We start from the raw sequence: 20,940 nt of genomic DNA, 5'->3' as shown, positions 1-20,940 counted from the left end.
GCCAGAGGACAGTCAGTAACTATGGGACAGCACAGTCCCACAGACAGAGAACACACATGTAGCCAGAGGACAGTCAGTAACTATGGGACAGCACAGTCCCACAGACAGAGAACACATGTAGCCAGAGGACAGTCAGTAACTAGAGACAGAGAACACACATGTAGCCAGAGGACAGTCAGTAACTATGGGACAGCACAGTCCCACAGACAGAGAACACACATGTAGCCAGAGGACAGTCAGTAACTATGAGACAGAGAACACACATGTAGCCAGAGGACAGAGTAACTATGAGAACACACATGTAGCCAGAGGACAGTCAGTAACTATGAGACAGAGAACACAGTCCAGAGGACAGAACTACAGAGAACACACATGTAGCCAGAGGACAGTCAGTAACTATGAGACAGCACAGTCCCACAGACAGAGAACACATGTAGCCAGAGGACAGTCAGTAACTATGAGACAGACAGAACACACATGTAGCCAGAGGACAGTCAGTAACTATGGGACAGCACAGTCCCAGAGACAGAGAACAGACAGAGAACATGTAGCCAGAGGACAGTCAGTAACTATGAGACAGCACAGTCCCACAGACAGAGAACACACATGTAGCCAGAGGACAGTCAGTAACTAGAGACACACACATGTAGCCAGAGGACAGTCAGTAACTATGGGACAGCACAGTCCCACAGACAGAGAACACACATGTAGCCAGAGGACAGTCAGTAACTATGAGACAGAGAACACACACATGTAGCCAGAGGACAGTCAGTAACTATGCAGAGACAGACACACATGTAGCCAGAGGACAGTCAGTAACTATGGACAGCACAGTCCCACAGACAGAGAACACACATGTAGCCAGAGGACAGTCAGTAACTATGAGACAGCACAGTCCAGAGGACAGTCAGTAACAGACAGAACACACATGTAGCCAGAGGACAGTCAGTAACTATGAGACAGAGAGAACACACATGTAGCCAGAGGACAGTCAGTAACTATGGGACAGCACAGTCCCACAGACACAGTCACATGTAGCCAGAGGACAGTCAGTAACTATGGACAGCACACATGACAGAGAACACACATGTAGCCAGAGGACAGTCAGTAACTATGAGACAGCACAGTCCCACAGACAGAGAACACACATGTAGCCAGAGGACAGTCAGTAACTATGAGACAGAGAACACACATGTAGCCAGAGGACAGTCAGTAACTATGGGACAGCACAGTCCCACAGACAGAGAACACACATGTAGCCAGAGGACAGTCAGTAACTATGAGACAGACAGTCCCACAGACAGAGAACACACATGTAGCCAGAGGACAGTCAGTAACTATGGGACAGCACAGTCCCACAGACAGAGAACACTATGGGACAGCACAGTCCCACAGACAGAGAACACATGTAGCCAGAGGACAGTCAGTAACAGAGAACACACATGAGCAGTAACTATGAAGAGAACACACATGTAGCCAGAGGACAGTCAGTAACTATGAGACAGCACAGTCCCACAGACAGAGAACACACATGTAGCCAGAGGACAGTCATGAGACAGAGAACTACATGTAGCCAGAGGACAGTCAGTAACTACAGTCCCACAGACAGAGAACACACATGTAGCCAGAGGACAGTCAGTAACTATGGGACAGCACAGTCCCACAGACAGAGAACACACATGTAGCCAGAGGACAGTCAGTAACTATGAGACAGCACAGTCCCACAGACAGAGAACACACATGTAGCCAGAGGACAGTCAGTAACTATGAGACAGCACAGTCCCACAGACAGAGAACACACATGTAGCCAGAGGACAGTCAGTAACTATGGGACAGCACAGTCCCACAGACAGAGAACACACATGTAGCCAGAGGACAGTCAGTAACTATGAGACAGCACAGTCCCACAGACAGAGAACACACATGTAGCCAGAGGACAGTCAGTAACTATGAGACAGAGAACACACATGTAGCCAGAGGACAGTCAGTAACTATGGGACAGCACAGTCCCACAGACAGAGAACACACATGTAGCCAGAGGACAGTCAGTAACTATGAGACAGAGAACACACATGTAGCCAGAGGACAGTCAGTAACTATGGGACAGAGAACACACATGTAGCCAGAGGACAGTCAGTAACTATGGGACAGCACAGTCCCACAGACAGAGAACACACATGTAGCCAGAGGACAGTCAGTAACTATGGGACAGCACAGTCCCAGTCAGACAGACAGACAGAACACACATGTAGCCAGAGGACAGTCAGTAACTATGAGACAGACAGTCCCACAGACAGAGAACACATGTAGCCAGAGGACAGTCAGTAACTATGACAGACAGTCACAGTGTAGCCAGAGGACAGTCAGTAACTATGAGACAGAGAACACACATGTAGCCAGAGGACAGTCAGTAACTATGAGACAGCACAGTCCCACATGAGCCAGAGGACAGTCAGTAACTATGAGACAGAGTCCCACAGACACACATGTAGCCAGAGGACAGTCAGTAACTATGGGACAGCACAGTCCCACAGACAGAGAACACACATGTAGCCAGAGGACAGTCAGTAACTAACTATGAGACAGAGAACATACATGTAGCCAGAGGACAGTCAGTAACTATGAGACAGCACAGTCCAGAGGACACAGACAGAGAACAGAACACATGTAGCCAGAGGACAGTCAGTAACTATGGGACAGCACAGTCCCACAGACAGAGAACACACATGTAGCCAGAGGACAGTCAGTAACTATGGGACAGCACAGTCCCACAGACAGAGAACACACATGTAGCCAGAGGACAGTCAGTAACTATGAGACAGCACAGTCCCACAGACAGAGAACACACATGTAGCCAGAGGACAGTCAGTAACTATGGGACAGCACAGTCCCAGACAGAGAACACACATGTAGCCAGAGGACAGTCAGTAACTATGAGACAGCACAGTCCCACAGACAGAGAACACACATGTAGCCAGAGGACAGTCAGTAACTAAAAGTCCCACAGACAGAAACACACATGTAGCCAGAGGACAGTCAGTAACTATGGGACAGCACAGTCCCACAGACAGAGAACACACATGTAGCCAGAGGACAGTCAGTAACTATGAGACAGACAGACAGAGAACACACATGTAGCCAGAGGACAGTCAGTAACTATGGGACAGCACAGTCCCACAGACAGAGAACACACATGTAGCCAGAGGACAGTCAGTAACTACAGCAGACAGAGAACACACATGTAGCCAGAGGACAGTCAGTAACTATGGACAGCACAGTCCCACAGACAGAGAACACACATGTAGCCAGAGGACAGTCAGTAACTATGAGCACAGAGAACACACATGTAGCCAGAGGACAGTCAGTAACTATGGGACAGCACAGTCCCACAGACAGAGAACACACATGTAGCCAGAGGACAGTCAGTAACTATGAGACAGAGAACACACATGTAGCCAGAGGACAGTCAGTAACTAGACAGCACAGTCCCAACACACATGTAGCCAGAGGACAGTCAGTAACTATGGGACAGCACAGTCCCACAGACAGAGAACACACATGTAGCCAGAGGACAGTCAGTAACTATGGGACAGCACAGTCCCAGTAACTATGACAGAGAACACACATGTAGCCAGAGGACAGTCAGTAACTATGAGACAGACAGAGAACACACATGTAGCCAGAGGACAGTCAGTAACTAGCACAGTGAGACAGCACAGTCCCACAGACAGAGACAGTCCCACAGACAACACATGTAGCCAGAGGACAGTCACATGTAGCCAGAGGACAGTCTGTAACTATGAGACAGAGAACACACATGTAGCCAGAGGACAGTCAGTAACTATGAGACAGCACAGTCCCACAGACAGAGAACACACATGTAGCCAGAGGACAGTCAGTAACTATGAGACAGCACAGTCCCACAGACAGAGAACACACATGTAGCCAGAGGACAGTCTGTAACTATGAGACAGCACAGTCCCACAGACAGAGAACACACATGTAGCCAGAGGACAGTCAGTAACTATGGGACAGCACAGTCCCACAGACAGAGAACACACATGTAGCCAGAGGACAGTCAGTAACTATGAGACAGAGAACATACATGTAGCCAGAGGACAGTCAGTAACTATGAGACAGCACAGTCCCACAGACAGAGAACACACATGTAGCCAGAGGACAGTCAGTAACTATGAGACAGCACAGTCCCACAGACAGAGAACACACATGTAGCCAGAGGACAGTCAGTAACTATGGGACAGCACAGTCCCACAGACAGAGAACACACATGTAGCCAGAGGACAGTCAGTAACTATGAGACAGCACAGTCCCACAGACAGAGAACACACATGTAGCCAGAGGACAGTCAGTAACTATGAGACAGAGAACACACATGTAGCCAGAGGACAGTCAGTAACTATGGGACAGCACAGTCCCACAGACAGAGAACACACATGTAGCCAGAGGACAGTCAGTAACTATGAGACAGAGAACACACATGTAGCCAGAGGACAGTCAGTAACTATGGGACAGCACAGTCCCACAGACAGAGAACACACATGTAGCCAGAGGACAGTCAGTAACTATGGGACAGCACAGTCCCACAGACAGAGAACACACATGTAGCCAGAGGACAGTCAGTAACTATGGGACAGCACAGTCCCACAGACAGAGAACACACATGTAGCCAGAGGACAGTCAGTAACTATGGGACAGCACAGTCCCACAGACAGAGAACACACATGTAGCCAGAGGACAGTCAGTAACTATGAGACAGCACAGTCCCACAGACAGAGAACACACATGTAGCCAGAGGACAGTCAGTAACTATGGGACAGCACAGTCCCACAGACAGAGAACACACATGTAGCCAGAGGACAGTCAGTAACTATGGGACAGCACAGTCCCACAGACAGAGAAACACACATGTAGCCAGAGGACAGTCAGTAACTATGGGACAGCACAGTCCCACAGACAGAGAACACACATGTAGCCAGAGGACAGTCAGTAACTATGGGACAGCACAGTCCCACAGACAGAGAACACACATGTAGCCAGAGGACAGTCAGTAACTATGGGACAGCACAGTCCCACAGACAGAGAACACACATGTAGCCAGAGGACAGTCAGTAACTATGAGACAGAGAACACACATGTAGCCAGAGGACAGTCAGTAACTATGGGACAGAGAACACACATGTAGCCAGAGGACAGTCAGTAACTATGAGACAGCACAGTCCCACAGACAGAGAACACACATGTAGCCAGAGGACAGTCAGTAACTATGAGACAGAGAACACACATGTAGCCAGAGGACAGTCAGTAACTATACAGAGAAACACACATGTAGCCAGAGGACAGTCAGTAACTATGAGACAGCACAGTCCCACAGACAGAGAACACACATGTAGCCAGAGGACAGTCAGTAACTATGAGACAGCACAGTCCCACAGACAGAGAACACACATGTAGCCAGAGGACAGTCAGTAACTATGAGACAGCACAGTCCCACAGACAGAGAACACACATTCAATGACATGAAGGCTCTATGTGAGGTTCAGTGACATTATGACCATGATGATTGAATGGAGCCAGAAGTACAGATATTTGTAATGACAGCTTTTAGCCACTAGGTGGCCCTACAACTACATTTTGCTGGATCATTTTCATGACAATACATTTAATTTGCCTCTATTTTAATTTTTTATTTAACCTTTATTTAACTAGGCAAATCAGTTAAGAACAAATTCTTATTTTCAATGACGGCCTAGGAACAGTGGGTTAACTGCCTGTTCAGGGGCAGAACGACAGATTTGTACCTTGTCAGATCGGGGGTTTGAACCTTCCGGTCCAACGCTCTAACCACTATGCTACCTGCCGCCCCTGCCTCTACTTTGACGAATGAGTAAAATACGAAATAGAATATTGACCTTGTGCAGGAAAGGAAAGAGAAACATTGACTGTTCCAAATCATTAAGGTGCAAAACGAGGTTTGGGTCTGACTTCCCATTGAGAAGTACAGTACTATGTTGTGTTGTGGCTGCTTCCCAAATTAAACCCTGTTCCTTTTAAAACCTCTTACGGGTCGGACCCTTTCTTTCAGTTTTCATCTAAAATGACATACCCAAATCTAACTGCCTGTGGCTCAGGACCTGAAGCAAGGATATGCATATTCTTGATACCATTTGAAAGGAAACACTTTGAAGTTTGTGTAAATGTGAACTGAATGTAGGAGAATATAACACATTAGATCTGGTAAAAGATAATACAAAGAAAAAAAAACATGTGTTTTTTTGTTCCGTCATCTTTGAAATGCAAGAGAAAGGCCACAACGTATTACTGCAGATTAGGCGCAATTTAGATTTTGGCCACTAGATGGCAGCAGTGTATGTGCTAAGTTTTAGACTGATTCACTGAACCATTGCATTTCTGTTCAAAATGTTGTATCAAATCTGCTCAGATGTGCCTAATTGGTTTGCTACATTTTCAAGTATATACCTCAAACAATACCATGGTATTCTTTCACTGTAATAGCTACTGTAAATTGGACAGTGCAGTTAGATTAACAAGAATTTAAGCTTTCTGCCAATAAAAACATGTCTATGTCCTGGGAAATGTTCTTGTTACTTACAATATCATGCTAATCAAAATAGCGCATGTTAGCTCAACCGGACATCAATCCCGTAGAGGTTCAAGTGCACTACCATTGACCAGCACTGGTCAACAGTAGTGCACTATAAAGGGAATTAGGGCTCTGATCAAAAAATAGTGCACTCTAATAGGGGCCTTTTTGGGACGTAGCCTGTATGTCAGTGAAGACCGAAAGCCCTTACTGTTTAATTTTCTCTGCCGAGTCTCTCAGGCCATCGTAGTCGTAGTCAAATATGGGCCCACAGATCAAGTTGAGCCCATTTCTCTCCATGGCATACTTCTTCACAAGAGTCTTCTGGAAGTAGCTCCATATTCCTGAAGGACAGACAGAGAGAGAGAGAGGCAAACTGTTACAAGAGCATCAGGAAAATTGTACAACTTGGCAGCATCTACACCCCTGTATGTTTAGGGCTGAGGTAAGACTGGATCAGATCTACGCTCCTGTATGTTTAGGGCTGAGGTAAGACTGGATCAGATCTACACCCCTGTATGTTTAGGGTTGAGGTAAGACTGGATCAGATCTACACCCCTGTATGTTTAGGGTTGTGAGGACAGACTGGATCAAATCTACACCCCTGTATGTTTAGGGCTGAGGTAAGACTGGATCAGATCTACACCCCTGGAGGTAAGACTGGATCAGATCTACACCCCTGTATGTTTAGGGTTGTGAGGACAGACTGGATCAGATCTACACCCCTGTATGTTTAGGGCTGAGGTAAGACTGGATCAGATCTACGCCCCTGTATGTTTAGGGTTGTGAGGACAGACTGGATCAGATCTACACCCCTGTATGTTTAGGGTTGAGGTAAGACTGGATCAGATCTACACCCCTGTATGTTTAGGGTTGTGAGGACAGACTGGATCAGATCTACACCCCTGTATGTTTAGGGTTGAGGTAAGACTGGATCAGATCTACACCCCTGTATGTTTAGGGTTGAGGTAAGACTGGATCAGATCTACACCCCTGTATGTTTAGGGTTGAGGTAAGACTGGATCAGATCTACACCCCTGTATGTTTAGGGTTGTGAGGACAGACTGGATCAGATCTACACCCCTGTATGTTTAGGGCTGAGGTAAGACTGGATCAGATCTACACCCCTGTATGTTTAGGGTTGTGAGGACAGACTGGATCAGATCTACACCCCTGTATGTTTAGGGCTGAGGTAAGACTGGATCAGATCTACACCCCTGTATGTTTAGGGTTGAGGTAAGACTGGATCAGATCTACACCCCTGTATGTTTAGGGTTGTGAGGACAGACTGGATCAGATCTACACCCCTGTATGTTTAGGGTTGAGGTAAGACTGGATCAGATCTACACCCCTGTATGTTTAGGGTTGTATGTTTAGGACAGACTGGATCAGATCTACACCCCTGTATGTTTAGGGTTGTGAGGACAGACTGGATCAGATCTACACCCCTGTATGTTTAGGGTTGAGGTAAGACTGGATCAGATCTACACCCCTGTATGTTTAGGGTTGTGAGGACAGACTGGATTCAGATCTACACCCCTGTATGTTTAGGGTTGTGAGGACAGACTGGATCAGATCTACACCCCTGTATGTTTAGGGTTGAGGTAAGACTGGATCAGGTATGTTTAGGGCTCATCAGATCTACACCCCTGTATGTTTAGGGTTGTGAGGACAGACTGGATCAGATCTACACCCCTGTATGTTTAGGGTTGAGGTAAGACTGGATCAGATCTACACCCCTGTATGTTTAGGGTTGTGAGGACAGACTGGATCAGATCTACACCCCTGTATGTTTAGGGTTGAGGTAAGACTGGATCAGATCTACACCCCTGTATGTTTAGGGTTGTGAGGACAGACTGGATCAGATCTACACCCCTGTATGTTTAGGGTTGTGAGGACAGACTGGATCAGATCTACACCCCTGTATGTTTAGGGTTGAGGTAAGACTGGATCAGATCTACACCCCTGTATGTTTAGGGCTGAGGTAAGACTGGATCAGACCTACACCCCTGTATGTTTAGGGTTGAGGTAAGACTGGATCAGATCTACACCCCTGTATGTTTAGGGCTGAGGTAAGACTGGATCAGATCTACACCCCTGTATGTTTAGGGTTGTGAGGACAGACTGGATCAGATCTACACCCCTGTATGTTTAGGGTTGAGGTAAGACTGGATCAGATCTACACCCCTGTATGTTTAGGGTTGTGAGGACAGACTGGATCAGATCTACACCCCTGTATCTTTAGGGTTGAGGTAAGACTGGATCAGATCTACACCCCTGTATGTTTAGGGTTGTGAGGACAGACTGGATCAGATCTACACCCCTGTATGTTTAGGGTTGAGGTAAGACTGGATCAGATCTACACCCCTGTATGTTTAGGGTTGTGAGGACAGACTGGATCAGATCTACACCCCTGTATGTTTAGGGTTGAGGTAAGACTGGATCAGATCTACACCCCTGTATTTTTAGGGTTGTGAGGACAGACTGGATCAGATCTACACCCCTGTATGTTTAGGGTTGTGAGGACAGACTGGATCAGATCTACACCCCTGTATGTTTAGGGTTGAGGTAAGACTGGATCAGATCTACACCCCTGTATGTTTAGGGCTGAGGTAAGACTGGATCAGATCTACACCCCTGTATGTTTAGGGTTGAGGTAAGACTGGATCAGATCTACACCCCTGTATGTTTAGGGCTGAGGTAAGACTGGATCAGATCTACACCCCTGTATGTTTAGGGCTGAGGTAAGACTGGATCAGATCTACACCCTGTATGTTTAGGGTTGTGAGGACAGACTGGATCAGATCTACACCCTGTATGTTTAGGGTTGAGGTAAGACTGGATCAGATCTACACCCCTGTATGTTTAGGGTTGTGAGGACAGACTGGATCAGATCTACACCCCTGTATCTTTAGGGTTGAGGTAAGACTGGATCAGATCTACACCCCTGTATGTTTAGGGTTGTGAGGACAGACTGGATCAGATCTACACCCCTGTATGTTTAGGGTTGAGGTAAGACTGGATCAGATCTACACCCCTGTATGTTTAGGGTTGTGAGGGTTGTGACAGACTGGATCAGATCTACACCCCTGTATGTTTAGGGTTGAGGTAAGACTGGGGTTGTGATCAGATCTACACCCCTGTATGTTTAGGGTTGTGAGGACAGACTGGATCAGATCTACACCCCTGTATGTTTAGGGTTGGGTATGTTTAGGGCAGTTGACACCCCTGGTTTAGGGTAAGACTGGATCAGATCTACACCCCTGTATGTTTAGGGTTTTGAGGACAGACTGGATCAGATCTACACCCCTGTATGTTTAGGGTTGAGGTAAGACTGGATCAGATCTACACCCCTGTATGTTTAGGGTTGAGGTAAGACTGGATCAGATCTACACCCCTGTATGTTTAGGGTTGTGAGGACAGACTGGATCAGATCTACACCCCTGTATGTTTAGGGTTGAGGTAAGACTGGATCAGATCTACACCCCTGTATGTTTAGGGTTGTGAGGACAGACTGATTCAGATCTACACCCCTGTTTGTTTAGGGTTGTGAGGTAAGACTGGATCAGATCTACACCCCTGTATGTTTAGGGTTGAGGTAAGACTGGATCAGATCTACACCCCTGTATGTTTAGGGTTGTGAGGACAGACTGGATCAGATCTACACCCCTGTATGTTTAGGGTTGAGGTAAGACTGGATCAGATCTACACCCCTGTATGTTTAGGGTTGTGAGGACAGACTGGATCAGATCTACACCCCTGTATGTTTAGGGTTGAGTGAACAGAGGACAGACTGGATTCAGATCTACACCCCTGTTGTTTAGTTTAGGGTTGAGGTAAGACTGGATCAGATCTACACCCCTGTATGTTTAGGGTTGAGGTAAGACTGGATCAGATCTACACCCCTGTATGTTTAGGGTTGTGAGGACAGACTGGATCAGATCTACACCCCTGTATGTTTAGGGTTGAGGTAAGACTGGATCAGATCTACACCCCTGTATGTTTAGGGTTGTGAGGACAGACTGGATCAGATCTACACCCCTGTATGTTTAGGGTTGAGGTAAGACTGGATCAGATCTACACCCCTGTATGTTTAGGGTTGTGACTGGACAGACTGGATCAGATCTACACCCCTGTATGTTTAGGGTTGAGGACAGACTGGATCAGATCTACACCCCTGTATGTTTAGGGTTGAGAGGTAAGACTGGATCAGATCTACACCCCTGTATGTTTAGGGTTGTGAGGACAGACTGGATCAGATCTACACCCCTGTATGTTTAGGGTTGAGGTAAGACTGGATCAGATCTACACCCCTGTATGTTTAGGGTTGAGGTAAGACTGGATCAGATCTACACCCCTGTATGTTTAGGGTTGAGGTAAGACTGGATCAGATCTACACCCCTGTATGTTTAGGGTTGTGAGGACAGACTGGATCAGATTGTGAGGACAGACTGGATCAGATCACCCCTGTATGTTTAGGGTTGAGGTAAGACTGGATCAGATCTACACCCCTGTATGTTTAGGGTTGTGAGGACAGACTGGATCAGATCTACACCCTGTATGTTTAGGGTTGAGGTAAGACTGGATCAGATCTACACCCCTGTATGTTTAGGGTTGTGAGGACAGACTGGTTTAGGGTTGTGGAGGACAGACTGGAGATCTACACCCCTGTATGTTTAGGGTTGAGGTAAGACTGGATCAGATCTACACCCCTGTATGTTTAGGGTTGTGAGGACAGACTGGATCAGATCTACACCCCTGTATGTTTAGGGTTGAGAGTAAGACTGGATCAGATCTACACCCCTGTATGTTTAGGGTTGAGGTAAGACTGGATCAGATCTACACCCTGTATGTTTAGGGTTGTGAGGACAGACTGGATCAGATCTCACACCCCTGTATGTTTATTCAGATCTACACCCCTGTATGTTTAGGGTTGTGAGGTCTACAGACTGGATCAGATCTACACCCCTGTATGTTTAGGGTTGAGGTAAGACTGGATCTGGATCAGATCTACACCCCTGTATGTTTAGGGTTGTGAGGACAGACTGGATCAGATCTACACCCCTGTATGTTTAGGGTTGAGGTAAGACTGGATCAGATCTACACCCCTGTATGTTTAGGGTTGTGAGGACAGACTGGATCAGATCTACACCCCTGTATGTTTAGGGTTGAGGTAAGACTGGATCAGATCTACACCCCTGTATGTTTAGGGTTGTGAGGTTGTGAGGACAGACTGGATCAGATCTACACCCCTGTATGTTTAGGGTTGTGAGGACAGACTGGATCAGATCTACACCCCTGTATGTTTAGGGTTGAGGTAAGACTGGATCAGATCTACACCCCTGTATGTTTAGGGTTGTGAGGACAGACTGGATCAGATCTACACCCCTGTATGTTTAGGGTTGAGGTAAGACTGGATCAGATCTACACCCCTGTATGTTTAGGGTTGAGGTAAGACTGGATCAGATCTACACCCCTGTATGTTTAGGGCTGAGGTAAGACTGGATCAGATCTACACCCCTGTATGTTTAGGGTTGTGAGGACAGACTGGATCAGATCTACACCCTGTATGTTTAGGGTTGAGGTAAGACTGGATCAGATCTACACCCTGTATGTTTAGGGTTGTGAGGACAGACTGGATCAGATCTACACCCTGTATGTTTAGGGTTGTGAGGACAGACTGGATCAGATCTACACCCCTGTATGTTTAGGGTTGAGGTAAGACTGGATCAGATCTACACCCCTGTATGTTTAGGGCTGAGGTAAGACTGGATCAGATCTACACCCCTGTATGTTTAGGGTTGTGAGGACAGACTGGATCAGATCTACACCCCTGTATGTTTAGGGTTGAGGTAAGACTGGATCAGATCTAAACCCCTGTATGTTTAGGGTTGTGAGGACAGACTGGATCAGATCTACACCCCTGTATGTTTAGGGTTGTGAGGACAGACTGGATCAGATCTACACCCCTGTATGTTTAGGGTTGTGAGGACAGACTGGATCAGATCTACACCCCTGTATGTTTAGGGTTGAGGTAAGACTGGATCAGATCTACACCCCTGTATGTTTAGGGTTGAGGTAAGACTGGATCAGATCTACACCCCTGTATGTTTAGGGTTGAGGTAAGACTGGATCAGATCTACACCCCTGTATGTTTAGGGCTGAGGTAAGACTGGATCAGATCTACACCCCTGTATGTTTAGGGTTGAGGTAAGACTGGATCAGATCTACACCCCTGTATGTTTAGGGTTGAGGTAAGACTGGATCAGATCTACACCCCTGTATGTTTAGGGTTGAGGTAAGACTGGATCAGATCTACACCCCTGTATGTTTAGGGCTGAGGTAAGACTGGATCAGATCTACACCCCTGTATGTTTAGGGTTGTGAGGTAAGACTGGATCAGATCTACACCCCTGTATGTTTAGGGTTGTGAGGTAAGACTGGATCAGATCTACACCCCTGTATGTTTAGGGTTGTGAGGTAAGACTGGATCAGATCTACACCCCTGTATGTTTAGGGTTGAGGTAAGACTGGATCAGACATACACCCCTGTATGTTTAGGGTTGAGGTAAGACTGGATGTTTAGACCTACGCCCCTGTATGTTTAGGGTTGAGGTAAGACTGGATCAGATCTACGCCCCTGTATGTTTAGGGTTGAGGTAAGACTGGATCAGATCTACACCCCTGTATGTTTAGGGTTGAGGTAAGACTGGATCAGATCTACACCCCTGTATGTTTAGGGTTGAGGTAAGACTGGATCAGATCTACACCCCTGTATGTTTAGGGTTGAGGTAAGACTGGATCAGATCTACACCCCTGTATGTTTAGGGTTGAGGTAAGACTGGATCAGATCTACACCCCTGTATGTTTAGGGTTGTGAGGACAGACTGGATCAGACCTTTACCCCTGTTGTGTGTATTTCCTGGAATGACCAGATTAATAGAAGAAGGTGATGACTGGTTGAGACCCAACAAACTTTGATAAAGCTGTCAGTAATTCCCAACAAACCTTTACAGCTTTCAGTAATTCCCAACAAACATTTAAAGCTTTCAGTAATTCCCAACAAACCTTTAAAGCTGTCAATAATTCCCAACAAACCTTGATAAAGCTTTCAGTAATACCCAACAAACCTTGATAAAGCTTTCAGTAATACCCAACAAACCTTGATAACGCTTTCAGTAATACCCAACAAGCAATGCTTCAACAAACATTCTTGGTCAGGTTTTTTGTCCAGCTTCTATGCTAAATTGCATGTTATATTTTATTATATTTACGGTAGGTTCAGATTATAGTTGGTTACCCATTACCTTCTATTTGGTTCTGAAACTGAAGTGTAGTGCTAGTTGTTTCTGCCCATGTGAACTACCTAGTAAGAAAAACATCCCCAGCCCTAACCATGAGGAAGCCATGACATCTACCCAGTCAGGAAAACATCCTCTAACCATGAGGAAGCCATGACATCTACCCAGTCAGGAAATCATCCTCTAACCATGAGGAAGCCATGACATCTACCCAGTCAGGAAAACATCCCCTAACCATGAGGAAACCATGACATCTACCCAGTCAGGAAAACATCCTCTAACCATGAGGAAGCCATGACATCTACCCAGTCAGGAAAACATCCTCTAACCATGAGGAAACCATGACAACTACCCAGTCAGGAAAACATCCCCTAACCATGACATCTACCCAGTCAGGAAAACATCCTCTAACCATGAGAAAGCCATGACAACTACCCAATCAGGAAAACATCCCGTAACCATGAGGAAACCATGACAACTACCCAGTCAGGAAAACATCCCCTAACCATGACATCTACCCAGTCAGGAAAACATCCTCTAACCATGAGGAAGCCATGACATCTACCCAGTCAGGAAAACATCCTCTAACCATGAGGAAACCATGACATCTACCTAGTCAGGAAAACATCCTCTAACCATGAGGAAACCATGACATCTACCCAGTCAGGAAAACATCCTCTAACCATGAGAAAGCCATGACATCTACCCAGTCAGAAAAACATCCTCTAACCATGAGGAAACCATGACATCTACCCAGTCAGGAAAACATCCTCTAACCATGAGGAAACCATGACAACTACCCAGTCAGGAAAACATCCCTAACCACGAGGAAACCATGACATCTACCCAGTCAGGAAAACATCCCGTAACCATGAGGAAACCATGACAACTACCCAGTCAGGAAAACATCCCCTAACCATGGCATCTACCCAGTCAGGAAAACATCCTCTAACCATGAGGAAACCATGACATCTACCCAGTCAGGAAAACATCCCCAACCATGAGGAAACCATGACATCTACCCAGTCAGGAAAACATCCCGTAACCATGAGAAAGCCATGACATCTACCCAGTCAGGAAAACATCCTCTAACCATGAGGAAGCCATGACATCTACCCAGTCAGGAAAACATCCCCTAACCATGAGGAAACCATGACAACTACCCAGTCAGGAAAACATCCCTAACCACGAGGAAACCATGACATCTACCCAGTCAGGAAAACATCCCGTAACCATGAGGAAACCATGACAACTACCCAGTCAGGAAAACATCCCCTAACCATGGCATCTACCCAGTCAGGAAAACATCCTCTAACCATGAGGAAACCATGACATCTACCCAGTCAGGAAAACATCCCCTAACCATGAGGAAACCATGACATCTACCCAGTCAGGAAAACATCCCGTAACCATGAGAAAGCCACGACATCTACCCAGTCAGGAAAACATCCCCTAACCATGAGGAAACCATGACATCTACCCAGTCAGGAAAACATCCTCTAACCATGAGGAAACCACGACATCTACCCAGTCAGGAAAACATTCTTTAACCATGACATCTACCCAGTCAGAAAAACATCCTCTAACCATGTGATCTACCCAGTCAGGAAAACATCCTCTAACCATGAGGAAACCATGACAACTACCCAGTCAGGAAAACATCCTCTAACCATGAGGAAACCATGACATCTACCCAGTCAGGAAAACATCCCCTAACCATGAGGAAACCATGACATCTACCCAGTCAGGAAAACATCCCCTAACCATGAGGAAACCATGACATCTACCCAGTCAGGAAAACATCCCCTAACCATGAGGAAACCACGACATCTACCCAGTCAGGAAAACATCCTCTAACCATGAGGAAACCATGACAACTACCCAGTCAGGAAAACATCCCATAACCATGACATCTACCCAGTCAGGAAAACATCCCCTAACCATGAGTAAATCACAACATCTACCCAGTCAGGAAAACATCCTCTAACCATGAGGAAACCATGACAACTACCCAGTCAGGAAAACATCCCATAACCATGACATCTACCCAGTCAGGAAAACATCCCCTAACCATGAGGAAACCACAACATCTACCCAGTCAGGAAAACATCCCCTAACCATGAGGAAACCACGACATCTACCCAGTCAGGAAAACATCCTCTAACCATGAGGAAACCATGACATCTACCTAGTCAGGAAAACATCCTCTAACCATGAGGAAACCATGACAACTACCCAGTCAGGAAAACATCCTCTAACCATGAGGAAACATACATGAACATCCTCTCCAACCCAGGCCTCTACCTCAGAGTGAAAGCAACATATTTGAAGTGTGTACATTATGGAGAGGAGGTGGGGTTGTGTGTACCTATACATTTCTGGAGGGGGTTTTAATGGTGTGGACATTCCTCAAGTACACAGTCAGCACTTACACACAGTGGCACAGTTTAACATCGGAGGGTCATAGAACTGTCCGTCCCGAAACTGTCGACCCACACGCTACACACACACACACACACACACACACACACACACTCACTCACTCACTCACACACTCACACACACTCACACACACACACACACACACACACTCACACACACTCACACTCACACTCACACTCACACTCTCACACACTCACACACACACACTTCCTTTTAAGACCCTCTCGTTGTTGGGTCTGCAGGTCGTTAGTCAACATAATTACTTCCTCAAACATTTAATGTAGACTAAGTGAAAACAGGACTAAACCAGGACACAGTTCCATCAATCCATCTTGTCAGTGTGGTTTCTGTTCACTGGTGATGACATGTGACTGTGGCCTATGAATTACATTTGACATGCCATGTAGTTTTAGAAAATGTTTGACTTACTTTTGAATGCTGGGTACATGGGTACGGTGTTAGTGATGAGGACTGCATCAAATTTGCCGTCTTGGGTCGGAGCCAGCTCTAAAGATAAAACAATAAATGGTGGGAAATCAGTGTTTTATTTTAGTTATCTTTATTTTACTAGGCAAGTCAATTAAGAACAAATTCTTAATTTCAATGACGGCCTAGGAACAGTGGGTTAACTGCCTGTTCAGGGGCAGAACGACAGATTTGTACCTTGTCAGCTCGGGAGTTTGAACTTGCAACCTTCCGGGTTCCTAGTCCAACGCTCTAACCACTAGGCTGCCCTGCCGCCCCAAAATGTGCCGCCCCAAAATGTGCCGCCCCAAAATTTTAAATGTACAGTACAATTTAGATCGCTTCATGTCTTGTTACTGCGTTGTAAACTATAGTACAGTCGTGGCCAAACGTTTTGAGGGTGACACAAATATTAATTTCCACAAAGTTTTCTGCTTCAGTGTCTTTAGATATTTTTGTCAGATGTTACTATGGATACTGACGTATAATTACAAGCTTTTCATAAGTGTCAAAGGCTTTTATTGACAATTACATGAAGTTGATGCAAAGAGTCAATATTTGCAGTGTTGACCCTTCTTTTTCAAGACCTCTGCAATCCACCCTGGCATGCTGTCAATTAACTTCTGGGCCACATCCTGACTGATGGCAGCCCATTCTTGCATAATCAATGCTTGAAGTTTGTCAGAATTTGTGGGTTTTTGTTTGTCCACCCGCCTCTTGAGGATTGACCACAAGTTCTCAATGGGATTAAGGTCTGGGGTTTCCTGGCCATGGACCCAAAATATCAATGTTTTGTTCCCGAGCCACTTAGTTATCACTTTTGCCTTATGGCAAGGTGCTCCATCATGCTGGAAAAGGCATTGTTCGTCACCAAACTTTTCCTGGATAGTTGGGAGAAGATGCTCTCAGAAGATGTGTTGGTACCATTCTTTATTCATGGCTGTGTTCTTATGCAAAATTGTGAGTGAGCCCATTCCCTTGGCTGAGAAGCAACCCCACACATGAATGGTCTCAGGATGCTTTACTGTTGGCATGATACAGGACTGATGGTAGCGCTCACCTTGTCTTCTCCAGACAAGTTTTTTTCCTCGGATGCCCCAAACAATCGGAAAGGGGATTCATCAGAGAAAATGACTTTTCCCCAGTCCTCAGCAGTCCAATCCCTGTACCTTTGCAGAATATCAGTCTGTCCCTGATGTTTTTCCTGAGAGAAGTGGCTTCTTTGCTGCCCTTCTTGACACCAGGCCATCCTCCAAAAGTCTTCTCCTCACCGTGCGTGCAGATACACTCACACCTGCCTGCTGCCATTCCTGAGCAAGCTCTGTACTGGTGGTGCCCCGATCCCGCAGCTGAATCAACTTCAGGAGACGGTCCTGGCGCTTGCTGAACTTTCTTGGGCGCCCTGAAGCCTTCTTCACAACAATTCAATCTCTCTCCTTGAAGTTCTTGATGAACCGATAAATGGTTGATTTAGGTGCAATCTTACTGGCAGAAATATCCTTGCCTGTGAAGCCCTTTTTGTGCAAAGCAATGATGACGGCATGTGTTTCCTTGCAGGTAACCATGGTTGACAGAGGAAGAACAATGATTCCAAGCACCACCCTCCTTTTGAAGCTTCCAGTCTGTTATTCAAACTCAATCAGCATGACAGAGTGATCTCCCGCCTTGTCCACGTCAACACTCACACCTGTGTTAATGAGAGAATAACTGACATGATGTCAGCTGGTCCTTTTGTGGCAGCGCTGAAATGCAGTGGAAATGTTCCATCTGATCACTCTTCATAACATTCTGGAGTATATGCAAATTGCCATCATACAAACTGAGGCAGCAGACTTTGTGAAAACGTATATTTGTGTCAATCTCAAAACTTTTGGCCACGACTGTACATGAACCGGTTGCATCAGCTGGGAGTTCCAAAGGTGGCCTTGAATGCTAAGTCGAATGTGGTGTGAACCAGGCGCACGTCAAGCTGGTGCAACCAGTCACTGGTCAACCATAGGGGATCTGACAGGAGAGAACATGGAGGACGTACGTGGAGGGTAGAGGAAGGCGAAGGAGATCTGTTTGTCTGCCTTGTAGTTGGAGCAGGATTGGCTGAAGTCCGGAGGGATACGGATGTCAGGTCTGACACAGTTAGTCAGATGCTCTGGTAGAGGGGTTACTTCTACCTGAAAAACACAATCACAACATTACACCACTGTAGACTGTAGTCAACGTTAAACCACTGTAGACTGTAGTCAACGTTAGACTCATAGACTGTAGTCACTGACAATACACTAGATCAGGTCTCTCCAACCCTGTTCCTGGAGAGATACCCTCCTGTAGGTTTTAACTCCAACCCTGTTCCTGGAGAGAGACCCTCCTGCTCTCCAGGAACAGGGTTGGAGTTAAAACCTACAGGAGGTTATCTCTCCAGGAACAGGGTTGGAGTTAAAACCTACAGGAGGTTATCTCTCCAGGAACAGGGTTGGAGTTAAAACCTACAGGAGGTTATCTCTCCAGGAACAGGGTTGGAGTTAAAACCTACAGGAGGGTATCTCTCCAGGAACAGGGTTCAAGTTAAAACCTACAGGAGGTTATCTCTTTAGGAACAGGGTTGGAGTTAAAACATACAGGAGGCTGTGTCCTGTTTGACATACCTGTTTGGAGACTGTGTAGGATGCTGTGTCCTGTATGGAGACTGTGTAGGATGCTGTGTCCTGTTTGACATACCTGTTTGGAGACTGTGTAGGATGCTGTGTCCTATATGGAGACTGTGTAGGATGCTGTGTCCTGTTTGACATACCTGTTTGGAGACTGTGTAGGATGCTGTGTCCTGTATGGAGACTGTGTAGGATGCTGTGTCCTGTTTGACATACCTGTTTGGAGATTGTGTAGGATGCTGTGTCCTGTATGGAGACTGTGTAGGATGCTGTGTCCTGTATGGAGACTGTGTAGGATGCTGTGTCCTGTTTGACATACCTGTTTGGAGACTGGGTAGGATGCTGTGTCCTGTATGACATACCTGTTTGGAGACTGGGTAGGATGCTGTGTCCTGTATGACATACCTGTTTGGAGACTGTGTAGGATGCTGTGTCCTGTTTGACATACCTGTTTGGAGACTGTGTAGGATGCTGTGTCCTGTTTGGAGACTGTGTAGGACGCTGTGTCCTGTTTGACATACCTGTTTGGAGACTGTGTAGGACGTCCACAGGGACATAGACAGTGATTCACTGTACCCACTGATATAGTCACTGTGGTGTAGAATGCTGTGTCCTGTTTGGAGACTGTGTAGGATGCTGTGTCCTGTTTGGAGACTGTGTAGGATGCTGTGTCCTGTTTGGAGACTGTGTAGGATGCTGTGTCCTGTTTGGAGACCTGTTTGACATACCTGTTTGGAGACTGTGTAGGATGCTGTGTCCTGTTTGACATACCTGTTTGGAGACTGTGTAGGACGCTGTGTCCTGTTTGACATACCTGTTTGGAGACTGTGTAGGACGTCCACAGGGGCATAGACAGTGATTCACTGTACCCACTGATATAGTCACTGTGGTGTAGGATGCTGTGTCCTGTTTGGAGACTGTGTAGGATGCTGTGTCCTGTTTGGAGACTGTGTAGGATGCTGTGTCCTGTTTGGAGACTGTGTAGGATGCTGTGTCCTGTTTGGAGACTGTGTAGGATGCTGTGTCCTGTATGACATACCTGTTTGGAGACTGTGTAGGACGTCCACAGGGGCATAGACAGTGATTCACTGTACCCACTGATATAGTCACTGTGGTGTAGGATGCTGTATTTAGTACGGAACAGAACTGCAGGCCGACCATGAGGGAGGTTCTTGCTGTCTGGAAGAGAAGACCATCATCCTAAAAGCTGGTAACAAGACTCTGGAGAGGACATTCAACAGTGATATGAGAAATAGGACATAATACAACCCTTTACTGACATGTCTATGTAATAACATGTTAATAACAACATTGTTGTCCAGCTGTAATTAGTGTTATTACACAGGTATTAGCATTACTACGACTCAGGCATAAGACCAACGATGTGGACCAGAGAGTAATTAGTGTTATTACACAGGTATTAGCATTACTACGACTCAGGCATAAGACCAACGATGTGGACCAGAGA

The 20,940-nt window shown here is 46.2% G+C and overlaps 1 protein-coding gene across 1 annotated transcript in view; it reads right to left on the bottom strand.

Moving 5' to 3' along the window:
- The window catches only part of LOC135574991 (ectonucleotide pyrophosphatase/phosphodiesterase family member 2-like), a 37,092-nt gene that overhangs the window by 3,148 nt on the left and 13,004 nt on the right, over positions 1–20,940 (bottom strand). The window contains exons 9-12 of the mRNA XM_065027128.1: positions 20,287–20,651; positions 18,863–18,998; positions 16,795–16,872; positions 6,834–6,966 (exon numbers count right to left, since the gene is read on the bottom strand). Of these exons, the coding sequence (XP_064883200.1) occupies positions 6,834–6,966; positions 16,795–16,872; positions 18,863–18,998; positions 20,287–20,651 (712 nt within the window). The remainder of the gene's footprint in view (positions 1–6,833; positions 6,967–16,794; positions 16,873–18,862; positions 18,999–20,286; positions 20,652–20,940) is intronic.

This window comes from Oncorhynchus nerka, linkage group LG14 (assembly GCF_034236695.1).
Source record: "Oncorhynchus nerka isolate Pitt River linkage group LG14, Oner_Uvic_2.0, whole genome shotgun sequence".
NCBI lineage: Eukaryota > Metazoa > Chordata > Actinopteri > Salmoniformes > Salmonidae > Oncorhynchus > Oncorhynchus nerka.
The sequence above is the reverse complement of the archived record's forward strand: the minus strand, read 5'-3'. Positions and strand labels throughout refer to the sequence as shown.